Source organism: Sphaerodactylus townsendi, linkage group LG07 (genome assembly GCF_021028975.2).
Source record: "Sphaerodactylus townsendi isolate TG3544 linkage group LG07, MPM_Stown_v2.3, whole genome shotgun sequence".
Lineage (NCBI taxonomy): Eukaryota > Metazoa > Chordata > Lepidosauria > Squamata > Sphaerodactylidae > Sphaerodactylus > Sphaerodactylus townsendi.
Genome location: NC_059431.1, coordinates 66,750,005 through 66,764,356, shown reverse-complemented (window position 1 = coordinate 66,764,356; position 14,352 = coordinate 66,750,005). Strand labels below are relative to the sequence as shown.

Here is a 14,352-nt window from a genome sequence, read left to right as displayed (position 1 = left end):
ACAGTCCAGGTGCTCGGGAGCAACAGCCGCAGAAGGCCATTGCTTTCACATCCTGCATGTGAGCTCCCAATGGCACCTGGTGGGCCACTGCGAGTAGCAGAGAGCTGGACTAGATAGACTTTGGTCTGATCCAGCTGGCTTGTTCTTATGTTCTTATGTTCTTATGAACAGTTATAGATATTTGTTAGTAGATTGAAAGAAACTGGAATTACTTTGTTTTTTTGTTTTATAAAGAAATATGAAAGAGAATTTGACCTGTTTAAATTGGAAAAGATAAACTTCAAAGACTCCACTTAAACAAGATTCTCCTTGCACACTAGGATATTGATGCATTTTGCTCTTTGTTTGTTTTTATTGCATGAGCACACAGAATATTGTATTTATTTTAGTTTGCTTTGAGGCTTGTCCTCTTTGTTGGCAATTTACATTTTTTGCATTACCTCCACAAATAGCATTTCTTCCTGTCTGTTGATCTTCACACGGTGAAGCTGCCCATTGGCCATGCTTTTGAAATTGATGGTAAAGACATAAGGATCTTGATGATTATCTAGTTTGTACCTGATCTGTAAACTTCCTGAAGGAATTGAGAAAGTGATACTTTTGTTTCAACACAATTGCACATACAATAGCTGTATAACATTTTATTTTTCTGAAATACCTTGAAAATATATTTGGAGAATGGCATTTCGTTTTTCTAAAACAGTGGTTCTCAACCTGTGGGTCGTGTCCCCTTTGGGGGTCGAACGACCCTTTCACAGGGGTCACCTAAGACTCTCTGCATCAGTGTTCTCCATCTGTAAAATGGATAAATATTAGGGTTGGGGGTCACCACAACATGAGGAACTGTATTAAAGGGTCGTGGTATTAGGAAGGTTGAGAACCACTGTTCTAAAAGAACATCTTAATAACAGATACATTAATGAGATGGATACATTATCATGAAATAAAAGAACTGATGAAAAATATTACAACTATTATTAGATTTTAAAAATTAAACTACCAGAGAGCAAAATAACATGCAGTTGTACCAGGCAGAAATCCAATTTTCAAAGTACTTCAAACTATCTACGCTTAGTCCCAACACTGGCCAGTCTACTAAGTACTGTTAGTTTAGGTCTATCAAATCAGAATCCGAAATCAGGTTTGATGTTGGTTTATTAACCACAGTTAGTCTTAACTATGGTGTTATATCCTGGCTACTGTCCCAACGCCATCCTCCCAGCTACAGAGCAAATTCAATGAAACTAGCATGTGTAGAACCAAATTGGTATTTGAGTAATCATTTGCAAACTGAATCCTGGTTTCACACACAATCCAGCATTGAACTACACAACTACACTACACCCCTACTCACAGACCCCACCCTTCTTCACAATCACTATCACACAGGTTCAGGTCTCCAGATGAGTTAGGCAGTCATAGTTCACCCCCCCCCCATCTTGTCTCATTTAAATATATAGAGAACCCAGACCCTTTCACACATCAGGTCCGCTCTCTCATTTATATAGATACCACCAGACAGAGTAGCTCAGTTCTCTCTAACAATCATTCTTCACTCAGACACTTCATAGAGACCCAATGTTGGGACTCAAATGCTTCTTCAGTCACACACTGCCATAATTTATTCATATCCATATATGCAAAATCTTACATATGTGTGAGTGTGTTTCTTTCCCTGAGATCATACACAGTCCACACGGTTAAACAAGAACTTAACTTTAATATTTAAATAAAATATTAGATTGAGTCAGATAGCTGATTACAAAGTTTCTCTATTTGGATTTTTGAACCATTTCTCTAGTCAGGCATTCAGGATTCTTTGTTACAAGTTGACTTCTCTCAGCCAACATCAAGCTGCTATTGGGTCACATGCTGGATTAAGCTTTTAGCTCCTTAGTTAACCAGCTCTAACTATCTGCTCACTGAACTAATGACTGTCAGCCTCTCATAAATATTGCATCAACTCCCATTGGCTGCTGTTAGGTAGAGGTGGAACTTAACATGTCTGTCATATGTGGATTCACATTAAGCCTGTATTAAGCCATATTGCTGTTCTCTTGATAGATCTCCATTACATTTTATTGTAGATCTATAGGTTAAAAATCATTTAAATAAGCTTTAAAATTAATTCTAAGGCAGTCATATGATTAATGTATGTTCTAGGGAGACACTCTAAAAAAACAGTGAATTTCAAGTTTCAGAATAAGCCAACTGTGTTTTTTTGGCAAACAAGGTTGTCTGATGTATTGTCGAAGGCTTTCACAGCCAGATTCAACTGGTTGTAGTGGGTTTTCCAAACTGTGTGACTGTGGTCTTGTAGATCTTGTCCCTAAAGTTTTGCCTGTTATCTGTGGCTGGCATCTTCAGAGGTGTATCACAGAGAGAAGTGTGTTACACACTGTGTCCAGTGAGAAGGGAATGTTTAGCAATATATTGTCCATGTTCCAGTCAGTAAGTGTTTGGGGTGGAATTTGCTATGCAAAGGTGTGGTTGACTGCATGGTATTGTGAGTGGGGTTTTCAGTCCATTTACATTCATATTCACATTTGCATTCCCTGCAGTAGCAACAGTATTAGTAAATGCAAATCCTGTGTCTGGGTGGAGTTCATTTTCCATGAACCTAGCATGCCCTTGGCCTTTGATTCTGGTGTTTTTAAGTACTGTTAGCCAAGTTTTATTAATTCTCAGAGTCTCTTCCTTCTGGTTAAAGTTGTCTTGGTGGTTGTGGATTTCAATAGACTCCCTGTGTGGTCTAACATAGTAACTGTCCAAGTTGTCCAGAATTTCAGTGTTTTCAAATAAAATGTTATGTTTGTTTAGAACATGTTCTGCTACTACAGATTTTTCCAGATGGTTAAGCCAACAGTGTCTTTTGTGCTCTTTAACACAAGTCTGAATGCTGCATTTTGTAGTTCCCATGTAGACCTTTCTACAGCTGCAGGCTATGCAATAGGCTCCTGCAGAAGTGAAGGGGTCTCTTTTGTCCTTTCCTGAGCGTAGCATGTGCTGTATTTTTCTGGTAGGTTTGAAGATTGCTTGTAGGTTATGTTTTTTCATCACTTTCCCTATTTGATCTGTGATTCCCTTGATGTATGGCAGCCTGGAAAACCCACAACCACCACAAGTTTGTCTTAAATCATGTTCTATACAGATATGCATCAACTACCAAACAGCTCCTTGTCAAAACTGATTTTTTTTTAGCATGGATTTACATCTGAAAATCATAACAGTTTAATGAATGCCAAATTTCCTATGCACAAATGTTCTTGAGTTAACTGATATCCATTTCACAAGTAATCATTAACATTCTATATATCCAAAACTGAAAATATCCTAAAAATTTTGGAGGGTCAAACTGCACATGTTAGAGCCACTGTCAGTAGACAAAGTATTAGGCATGGTTCTGAAAAGTTCACAGTCATTGTCATGCTCAGGCAACTGTGAACAATTTCATTATCTCTTGTGGCTATGGTCCACACTAGCACTATATCTACTTGTCTTCATATATGTATGTTTGATTAGGCATGTAGATAGAACCTTTTCTAGAAAAGCCACCATTCTTTGTTGTTGTTGTTAAAGAAAATCATAAGTTCTTAGCAACACTGAAAATTATTAGTGAGAATATGATGGATATAATAAAGCCATATAGATAAAATTGCATCTTATATAGAGCCAGCATGGTTAAGAGCAATGGACTTTAATCTGGAAAAATGGGTTTGATTCCCTACTTCTTCCTATCAGTGATGAACTCTGGTGAACTAGGTTTGTTTCCCCATTCCTACACATGAAGCATTCTGGGTGACATTGGGCTAGTCACAGTTCTCCCTGAATTTTCTCAGCCCTACCTACATCTCATGTCTGTTAGGGGAAGAAGAAAAGGAGTTTGTAAGCTGCTTCGAAACTTCTTATGATTGAGAAAAACAAGGTATAAATCAAAACTCTTCTTCTTACTTAAAATGCCCAATTATTATTATTTTTAAATCAGCTTGTTGCTTTTGAAATCATCAAGTTATAGCAGTCTTCTCTGGAAGAGAATACCTTAATATCGTGATCATAATAATAAAGGGTTTTCCCCCCACATTGGCTTCTATTTAATAAAATAAATGAAGAGGCATGAAGCAGACTTCATAGACATGAAGCTGACTACTCAGACTGAAACAAGTTAGAGGTACCACTTTGTAATATTTGATAATTTCTAGATATGAAGATAATTATTCTTCAGTATTTCTTGTTCACCAAGATACATAGCATTCTCCTGCCTTAAAAAATAAAAGTAACAAGCCGATTTTCATGCTATGGATATACATGTTCATACACTCTGCAGACCTAAATGTATGAAGCTGTACTGTAGGAAGTAATCCTTAGCCTAGTTTCTCTTTTGATAATAAGGGAATTTAACAATAAAATAAATAAGGATTGGAAAGTAGTTTGCTAATTGAGAGTATTATAAACATTGGCATTGATCATAATGATACCTTCGATAGATAAATCCTTAAAATTATATACTCACCATTTTTTGCAAGAATAATTGAAAGATACTCCTTATAGAAGGAGCTTATAAAAAGAAGTAAACTTGGACTCCATGTGGTTCGAAAAGTAAATGTGATAGCTTCTCTAGTTAGTGGCATATCAGGATGGAATGAAGCTGCATGAGAACTTGAGTTCTTAGCCAAGGTAAATGACTCTTGAAAATTGTATGTTACTGAAGAGCCAGCTCTAAAATATGCAGAGATCTCTGAAACAATTTCAGATTTGTTTTGTTAATACAGTCTTGAAATAAAACTATTTAAAAAAATTAGACAGCACGAAATGTTTAGAATCCTCTTTTAGTAGTTCTGACCAGAACAATAATTGATAACTTAATGACTGTAGGGTGCAATACAAACTGTTTTGAGGGGGGCACTTCACACAGGTCCTGGCCCCAAAATGAGTTTGCTCCATTTTATTTTCCTCATCCCTAGATTTTCGCTGCCCACCTGCCATTTTTTGCAGGTTCCCCAGCAGGTTGTGGGCAGATTCTCTGAGCGCCCCACAGGGTGCAAAGCTCCCCATGCACGTTTGCTCCCCATGCACGTTTTCTCCCCATGGCAGTGAGTATGACTGATGTATAGCAACCATTTCATTATTGCCCTCCCATTGCAAGAAGGTCTTTTTTACTTTTTTAAAGTTTGCATGTTGCACATACGCAACTATACAGGTGGGGATTCATTTCTGCATGACTGCACAGCTACACGAGTCGCAAGACATTTTTTTTTTTAAAAAAAGTGTCTCCATGTGAAGGCATGAAAGCAACCCGCATTGTTTCCATAGTTTCCAGTTGATGCCTAAACGGCACATATGTGAACGGGAAAAGGAAAATGGGTTCCTTTTTAACAATTGCAACCCATTATATATTTGTTGTGTGGAATCCACCGTTGTCTTGCTCATGTTTAGATTAATCTTTTTTTCCTCATCACCATTACTTCAAACTTGGCTATCCATTTATCAGACTGCTTTTCTGGAAAAGACCTCATTTGGTTTCTTCATAGCCATCTCATCCCAAAATGAAGCACTTCAGCATGATCCCTGCTTTGCCTCTTCTGTTGACTGAGCTCGGCAACAGATGCTGGGATCTTCACAGTTTGCATAGTGGTAGGCAGTTCAATTGACTATTCACTATTGAGCTTTACATATTTTATCAGCTTTAAGTTTAGTGCACAGTTTCATTTATAATTCATTAAACAAAAGTAAAATGAAAATCTCAATAAAAACAAATACAACCATTTCTCCACACTTAATCTCTTCAAACCAAAATTATATCATGAAAATTTCTACTTGCTAAACAAAATTAGGGTTAGAGCAAAAGTTGTAAATGTTGTTTAAAAGTGCTCCTAAAAGAAGTGAATCACTGATACCTAAGAATGGAATAAGAGTTGGAAAAAGTCTAGATAGGTAAGATGGTGACAGTTTTAAAATAATCAGATAGTTCAGACAGCTCTGAAGTTACTTAGATTCAGTAGGACTACTCACATACACCAACTTGAAGCAGTTTTAGAAACATGGCCTAAATAGTAGTAGAGCTTCAGGAAACTCTGCTGCTACAGATTACTGTAGCTGTCAGCATTTAAAAGCACTATCCTGTGGAAGACCCGTATAAGAAGTTCATTCCCGTATGTAACAAGATAGTTACTACCTCCAGAGTTACTGATGTTAGATATAGATGGAGAAAAAAAATCTTCAGCAAACTATTATTCAGCATTAGGGCAAAAAATTTGAAACCAGAAAAACAGTATTTATTATAAATTAGTAGCAATATAAGAAAATTAAAATTTGAACTAAATAAGGAAAAGCAATTGATATTATTAGATTGACATTTTCACTATATTAATGTACAGTTTATGCTTGCCTTTCTTACAGAATGGCCCCGCATAGGCAGACAATGTGCAGTCACAAGAGAATCCACTGTATCTTTCTTTGCATTTTCCTCCATTGTGGCATAAGCTACCATAGGTGCTACAATGTCCAGGACAACCTGGTTCTACACCTGGGGTTATCTTTGCTCTCTCTTCCAAGTCAAGTGCTCCTCCATTTAGCTGCAAAGAACGAATACAGCCCAGAAATCCTTTCTGTCTGGATGCTGTCCCACCTGGAATGGAAATAAATTCATGTACAATTTGAGAAAGTGATGCATAAAAATCTCCAGACATTTTGAATCTTTATCCATTTCTATGATTCTGTGAGAAGATATTAAAAGTATGTCAAAATAACAGCTGTTCAAATGCATAACTTACAAGTCAAGACCAACTATGCAAAATGATTCTGGAATACAGATCCATCCAGCATTCAGGTGAAACTCTTTCTGTAAGTGGCTAATTATTATATTATACAAGACTCAGATATTAATGAAGATAACAGAAATAGTAATATCTGATTCACACTGAACAAAGTTCATACTGTGCCATATTTCTTGGATATACATGAATTACTGGGGAAAAAGCAAGGCAAGTGACTCAAATACTGATCCCCAGATGGGTGTGAAAGTTATTACATGTCTACTTGGGGAAATAAAAAGGTTTAAAACAATATTCTAAAAATGTTGTCAATGTGGATTATAAGATATGAACATATAAACAGGGAACATATAAACACCAATATAATATTAGGAATTTTGATTTTATTGTTATTAATTTTTCTTTTTCTAGAAAAAAAAATGGTGTGTTTCAGCCAGGGGGAGGCTCAGGCTCACCTTCCTATGCCTGTAACACTATAAAAACTACTGCTTATGTCTTTGACCTCCCCACTTTAGCTCAGACACTTGTTTTTTAGGAAGTTTTTTTTTAGTTGTGGGTGGACCAACAAAGGGCTTCTGTTTTTACCTTTTGGACTGATATGAGGCGTATGAGCCTTTTTTTCTGTCTCTTCTCCCCCACTCCTTGTTGAACCCATGGAGCACAACCAGAGAAGTTAAGACTGCAGCTAGAGAGGTGAGAGATGCGAGGCTGCTGCTGCTGCCCACCCCTGCCCCAAACTTGTTCAGGAGAGAGAAGTGGAGCTGAGTTGGCTGAGCCAGCAGCACCAGCTTATGCAGCACTGAACTGAGCAGCTATGACAGGCTTGTCACGGAGGAGCCAGTGGCAGCAGCCCCCAACTGTGAGCCTTTGGAGTGGGCTCGGAGCCATCTCTACAGGTGCCCTGCCAGTGGTGAGAATGCTGAGTTTGGGCATGTGCTGCACAGAGCAGTTTCTATATCAACCAGTTTTTACATCGTCGTTGGAGGCGGAGAAGACACATGGTTCACCTAAGATCCAGACCGAACGGGGAGAGTAGGTGAGAGAGACTCCTGCCCCTCTCCCTGCCTTTGACCAACAGCCTCTGTCAAGAGGATCAGTGAGAGTGGACCCCGAGCAGAGACTTCAGGAAGTGTCAGAATGCTCTTGTTGGGAGGGGGTAAATGTCAGAACGTGTAAATATTTAGATGAGCAAAATCTAAATGACAGCTGGACCCTCCTTCTAACAGGTGCCATGTGCAGATTAGTACCGAGTGCACAGCATGTACCATGTGCAAACCTGATAAAGTGAGAGCACCTGATTGGTACCACAAATGTATATAGATAGCTCAGACAGCAGAGTGAGGTGTGCCTGAAAACACCTGTGGTCTGGCGAAGCACTTTGTTAGTTGATAGCAATAAATAGAACTGCACTGGTGACTGTTTGTCTGTCAGTTCTTTACATCCTACAAGGTGGTCTACTCTGAGTAACCACTGATTCAACAGTAAATGTCTGGGAGTGCTTTTGTTTTTGCAGGTGCCTTGCTATTAACAGTGCTGGCCTTGGAGTTCCCCGGATGGGAAGGGCCTCCAGGCTGGTCATTTCTAATTCTTTCTGTTTCTATGTAGGGGTGGGGATTATGCTATTCATATTATCAACTGCTTGGCACCTTTTTGCCAGAACTGTCTTCTTCTGTCTCTCATATGTCTTTCAATAAAATCCTTGAAAACCTACCAGTGTTTTATTGTCTGAGCAGGGGGTTGACATTAAGACAGTTCTACATTGTTCATGTTTTCAGCTTCATGTTGCAATCTCCAGCTGAATGCTTTATCAACAATTATGGCTTTCGACCAAGGGGGACCTGTCAACCACCTGTCTGGGGCAGGATCTGCCCCTACACTTTTGTATTATATAGCAGAATTAGTATGAAAACCTCCTGACATGGAAACTGTTGCAGCAGTTGCATATCAGTGAAACCCAGATGCAGGCGGGTAGCAGGGACAGTCATGGTTCCGAGGTTGGATCAATGACCATCACTGAATCACACACACACACACACAAAGCCTTTATTGGCATCATACAGTAAAACAATTTGTAACCAGAAACGTTTTACAACCAGAATAACATAGTTACAACTCAAATAACCATCATTTAATATAAAAATCTCCCTTAGCAGATGTGCCAATTATATCCAACAGAAACTTGGCAACTAATTCAGAAAAATCCTGATTTGATCCATCAAGGAAATACTTTATCCTTTGATCATCTGTCATATCTACATTAAAAGATGTAAACAATGGTCGATACTTATACCTTAAGCATTCCCTATTTGGACAGTGAAACATGATATGCTCTAGTGTTTCTACTTGTATGCTGTTGCAAGGGCATAATCTTTCGGTCTTTGGTATTTTTTGGAATCGACCCTCGAGTAGAGCAGATGGCAAAATATTGAATCTTGCTAAAGAGAATGCACGTCTCAATCTAAAATTAATCATATAAAGTAAATAATGAGACATACAACCCTTTGCTTCAACTAGTGATTGATTTAGAGGTGAGCAAGTTGAATTTGCTGCTATTAAAGATCTTTGATAATCCCATTCAAGGAATTTTTCTTTTAACAATTTTTTTGCCTCTAAATAAGATAACATTGATATTTCATCCATAGATATGCCAATTTCTGTAATCTTATCAACTATTTTATCATGCCAGTTTGAAGTGTTAAGTTCAGAGAGCAATAAGCATGTGAAACTGCCTGGCTTGGAATGATGGTGGATTTTTAACCAGTATATAGTTGCTCTAATCCAAGCCAAGGTAGTTAAGGAACATAGGCCTAGTTCAATGCGTAAGGCTGCATAAGACACGCAATTGGGGAAACCCATAATCCTATGCAGAAATTTAGAGTGTAGAGTGTTTAGACTGGTGTTTTGGGCTAAGAAGAGGACTGGAAAGCCATAGAGTAGCTGCGGAACTACTTTTGCATTAAATGCCTTGATTACTGCTGGAATGTATTGGTGTCCTTTGGTGTAAAAGAAATTCACTAAAGCGTTTACAGTTGGAGTAGCTTTTACTGATGCCATTTTGACATGGGCTGTCCAAGAAAGATTATAAGTGAACAAAATACCTAAGTATTTGTATTTCTTGACTTGTTCAATTTCTTTTGTCGCTACTTTCCAGGGTTGTTTTTTCCATGATCTAGCAAACACCATAACTTTTGATTTATCAAAGTTAAGTTCCAGCTTGTTTAATTTACAGTAACTGTAGCATCTGTTCATTGAACGTAGCAGGCCTACCCTAGTGTATGACATTATAATAGTATCATCTGCATAAAGAAGCGCCGGTAAATGTGTATTTCCCAGTTTGGGCCTGTGTCCATCAATATCCCCAAGTTCCAGTGGTAAGTCCCTTAAGTATATGTTAAACAAGGTCGGAGCAATTATACACCCCTGTTTCACCCCTTTGTTGCTTAAGATATTATTGGTCAATGCCCCCTCCTGAGTGCATTTTACCCGGCAAGAGGTGTTAGTGTGTAATTGCCTGATTAAAAAAAGCAGTCTGGGGTCGATGTTCAAATCCTCCATTTTCTTCCATAACAAGTCTCTAGATAGTGAATCAAAGGCTTTTTTTTAAAGTCTAAAAAAGCAACATAGAGCTTGCCATCACTGAGTGGGATAAGAAGTTGAACATCGCCAGTTTTAAAGATTACTTGAAAGGATTTGCAGTTATTTTAATTCAGGAGTCTTGGTGTTCACAGATGATTCATTTTCCAGGATACAAGGCCTTTTGCCTTCCAGCCACAAGGGACAAAAACTTTGGCCGCTTTTCAGGAGGCTTACTTACCCTGATCTCCCAATCTGTTAAATCTAAAGCTCTTAATAGCTGTCCCCCATTAGCTCAGGCAACTTGGGTTAAATTGGGCCTCCATCCTTATGTGATAGTGAATATATATCTACCTTCCTACCAACAAAAAACAACCTTGGACAAAAACTGGGGTAGATTGATTGACTATTTACAGAATCTTGAAAGAAACTTCCCAGATACTAATATAATTATTGCAGGGGATGCAAATGCAAGAGTGGGCATCAATTTTCCCCAACAGTTATTAATGGAAGGATTTGATCAAGAACTTATCCAAACGTTACTTACTCCCCATCTGAGAAACCTGAGGGATAAGATTACAAACCTAGCAGGTCTCCATCTAGCAAAAATGGCCCTTGTAACAAATAAAATATGGTTAAATGGACTAAACAAATTTAAAAATGCCACGGACTTTACATTTGTCTCTAAACAAGGGTGCAGTGTAATTGATTATTTTTTGATCCCCCCAGGTTTACTCCAGCATATTGAGGATTTTGAAGTTGGGAATTATTTCTTAAGTGACCATCTCCCTATTATCCTTACTCTTAACTATTCTCCCTTGCCGGAGATAAATTTGAATACAAGTCAAGGATTGCATAGGAAAATAACTTGGTCAAGTATTATTAATCATGAAATGACAATTTTTCTGCACTCCCCTACAATACAAGCAAATAAACAGATGATTATGAATGCTAAATCACCCTCTGACGGGGGTAAACTTATATAACCAAATACAACAGGGAAATTACTAATCATTTTGCACATTTATCAGTAGTAGTAACATCTCCTCAAAACAGACCAAGAACCTGGTTTGATAAAGAATCTATAGAAATAAATAAACAAATAAGGCTACTTTATAACCTATTCCGTCAGAATAGGGACCCCAGGTTATACAATCATTTAACATCCTTGAAAAAACATTCTAAATAACTTGATAAAGATAAAATCACAACAAAATCTAGAGTATGAATGGGAGCGTCTATTTCGGGCCTTGAATTCCAAAGACCCTAAACAATTTTGGAGATGTGTTAATAAATCCCTCTTGTTGAAACAGGCCCCTCAATATTGTATCTCTCCGGAAACATGGTTTGCCTACTTTAACCAAGTATTTAATGATAGCAGCATACCAATGAGTGCAGACATCAATCTAGAAAACATCCCACACTGGCCGCCTGTATCTCCTCAAGAGATAAATTTTCTAATAAAAGATCTGAAATATGGCAAATCTCCAGGCCCTGATTTAATTACTTCTGAACTGATTAAATCCAACATAAGCTGGTGGTCACAACTCCTGTCTTCTGTTTTTACCCAGGTAAATTCAACAGGAAAAATACCAAAAACATGGCTCGAAGCGATAATAGTTCCAATCTATAAACAAGGTGACTATCAGGACCCTGTTAACTATCGCCCCATCAGCCTGCTGTCTGTAGTGGGCAAATTATATGCTAGGTTTCTCCACCTTAAACTAAACAGGTGGATTCAAGAGCAAGAGGTCATAGGACACGAACAAATAGGTTTTTCCAAAGGAAAATCTACTTATGACCACGCAATAGTCCTGGCCCACCTTGCCCAAAAACAGTTAAAACAACGATCAGGCAAGCTCACTGAATCGCCACTGGTGGACCATTGGAGAAAAGCTGGTGGATTCCACATCTGGAGTCTCACCCTGGGCACCCAGTCAGAGGACTCTTACAATCTTGACAGGCAGTCCTTAGAATATCCTACCAAGACTTGGACTTTCCTGCTGGGCTGAGTGTGCCCTCAGGTCTTGTTGGAAACACACACTGAGCGCAGGAGAAATGTGGCGTGACTAACCAAACCTGTGGAACTAACTTGTGACTATGACTCAGACTTGGACTCTGAACCCTTAAGGGCACTGGGTGCTTCGCAGCAGGAGGCTGACAGGTGGAGACAGGAGAGAGAGGAATACAAGGCCGAGATACACCAGTTGCAATGTGAAATGGAGTTGCTTCAGGCCCGGGCAGAAGCAGTGGAATCTGCCCGGCCACCAACTCTGGGGGAAACCTGATAGTTCCTGCACAATTTCAGTTTGGTAGTCAAATGAGTGGGGGCACAATACCTCCACTTGTAGCATCACGTCCCCCACTCCAATTCGTTGAATCAAGGGTGTCTGGTGCTCCTGGGGGGTCTCCCTGTTCCCCCTGTTCCGCCTGCTCCAATACAACTGATAGTAGTAGCACCTCTGATGCCCTACAGACAATTGAAAGTGTGCTTTGATGGCACCCCTGATCACTTGCCTTACTTCTTGGTGCAAGTGGACGCTTACATGCAGGATCATGGGGGCAGTTATGCCAGTGATGTTGAGTGGGTGAATGAGGTGGGCACCCTACTTGAGGGACCAGCAGCATACTGGTATGTGGGGCTGTCTCACAGAAAAGCCCCAGAACTCCGCTCACTTTATGATGACTTTACGGAGACAGTTCGGAAACCCATTTTTGGGGGAGAAAGCCCAGCGGGACATACTACGAAATTGCCAAGGTAATAAGTCTTTGGTAGAATTCTCAGAGGGATTTAGAGCTTTGGCCAGCAAAATCCCCGATTGGCCAGAGCAAATCTTTGTTCATACATTCAAGGACGATCTGCACCCTGAACTCCACTGCTGGTCCTTGATGAGTAGCAACCCTGATACACTTATGGAATGGATGGTGTTGGCTGGGGAGTCTGAAGCTTGGATGATGTATGCACACATCTATGAGAGCAAACCCATCACCAGTTGCAGTCAGGGGCAGGTGGCCCCGATGGGGCTTCGGCGGAACACTGGAAGATCAACCACTGAGCCCAAAGAAACTCCCTATGCCCGCCGACGCTGTCTGGGTCTCTGCCTTTGCTGTGGAGATAGTTCGGCTGCCACTTGTCCTGCCAAACCAGCAGTAAAAGGACCGCCTTAGACATGGACAACCATGCCTAGTACCCCAAAATATCACAAGCCAAAGAAGAGAGCTTCCAAAGTGATTCCATCCTCCCCTGAGTCTGGTGAAGAAGCAACAGGGGTTGGGTGTCTAGCAGATGTCGGTGGCCCGGATCCACCTGCAGGAGCAACCAAGCAGGTGAGTGAAGACAAAGGACCCCTGGTCTTACCCATTACTGTCACCAATTCTCCTAAGGGAACCAGAATGATGGTTCAGGCTCTGGTTGACTCAGGATGTTCCCATTGCCTAATGCATCCCAGGATGGTGGAGGGTTTAGGTCTTACCCCAACCCCCCTTTGCAGACTCATCCAGTTTACCCAGATGGATGGACGTCCCATGGAAGGACCTCCTGCTGCCTTCAAAATGGAAAAAAGTATTCATTCACTGCGCTCAACACTGGCAGCGGCATAGTTTCATAATTGCCAATGTTGCCAAATGCCAGGTAATTCTAGGGATGCCATGGCTGGTGGAATACGATCCAACCATTAAAAGGGTGGATTGGATTGTGAGGTTCACTGACCCGCCTTGTGGAAGCCATGTATACTCCAGTCTCCCGCACTTGATACTCTGTTAAGGGAAGGGGGGGTCGCTTCTATGGAATCCCAATTGGGACTATCACTCAGCATTGCCTTGGCTTACTGAGATCTAAACTGGGTAATTGAAGAAAAAGAATGTGATTCCTTGACTCTACATCACAGAACAGACTTTAAAATTGAGCTGGTTCCTGGAGCTAAGCTTCTCAAGGGGCGACCCTACCACATGAGCCCGGCAGACGACTCCACCTTTCGAGAATTCCTGGATAAAAATTTAGCTCAAAAGT

General features: G+C 40.0%; 1 protein-coding gene across 1 annotated transcript in view; it reads right to left on the bottom strand.

Annotated features, from left to right (window-relative positions):
• CNTNAP4 (contactin associated protein family member 4) overlaps positions 1-14,352 on the bottom strand; it is a 102,820-nt gene that overhangs the window by 23,208 nt on the left and 65,260 nt on the right. The window contains exons 9-11 of the mRNA XM_048503965.1: positions 6,386-6,625; positions 4,511-4,735; positions 441-574 (exon numbers count right to left, since the gene is read on the bottom strand). Of these exons, the coding sequence (XP_048359922.1) occupies positions 441-574; positions 4,511-4,735; positions 6,386-6,625 (599 nt within the window). The remainder of the gene's footprint in view (positions 1-440; positions 575-4,510; positions 4,736-6,385; positions 6,626-14,352) is intronic.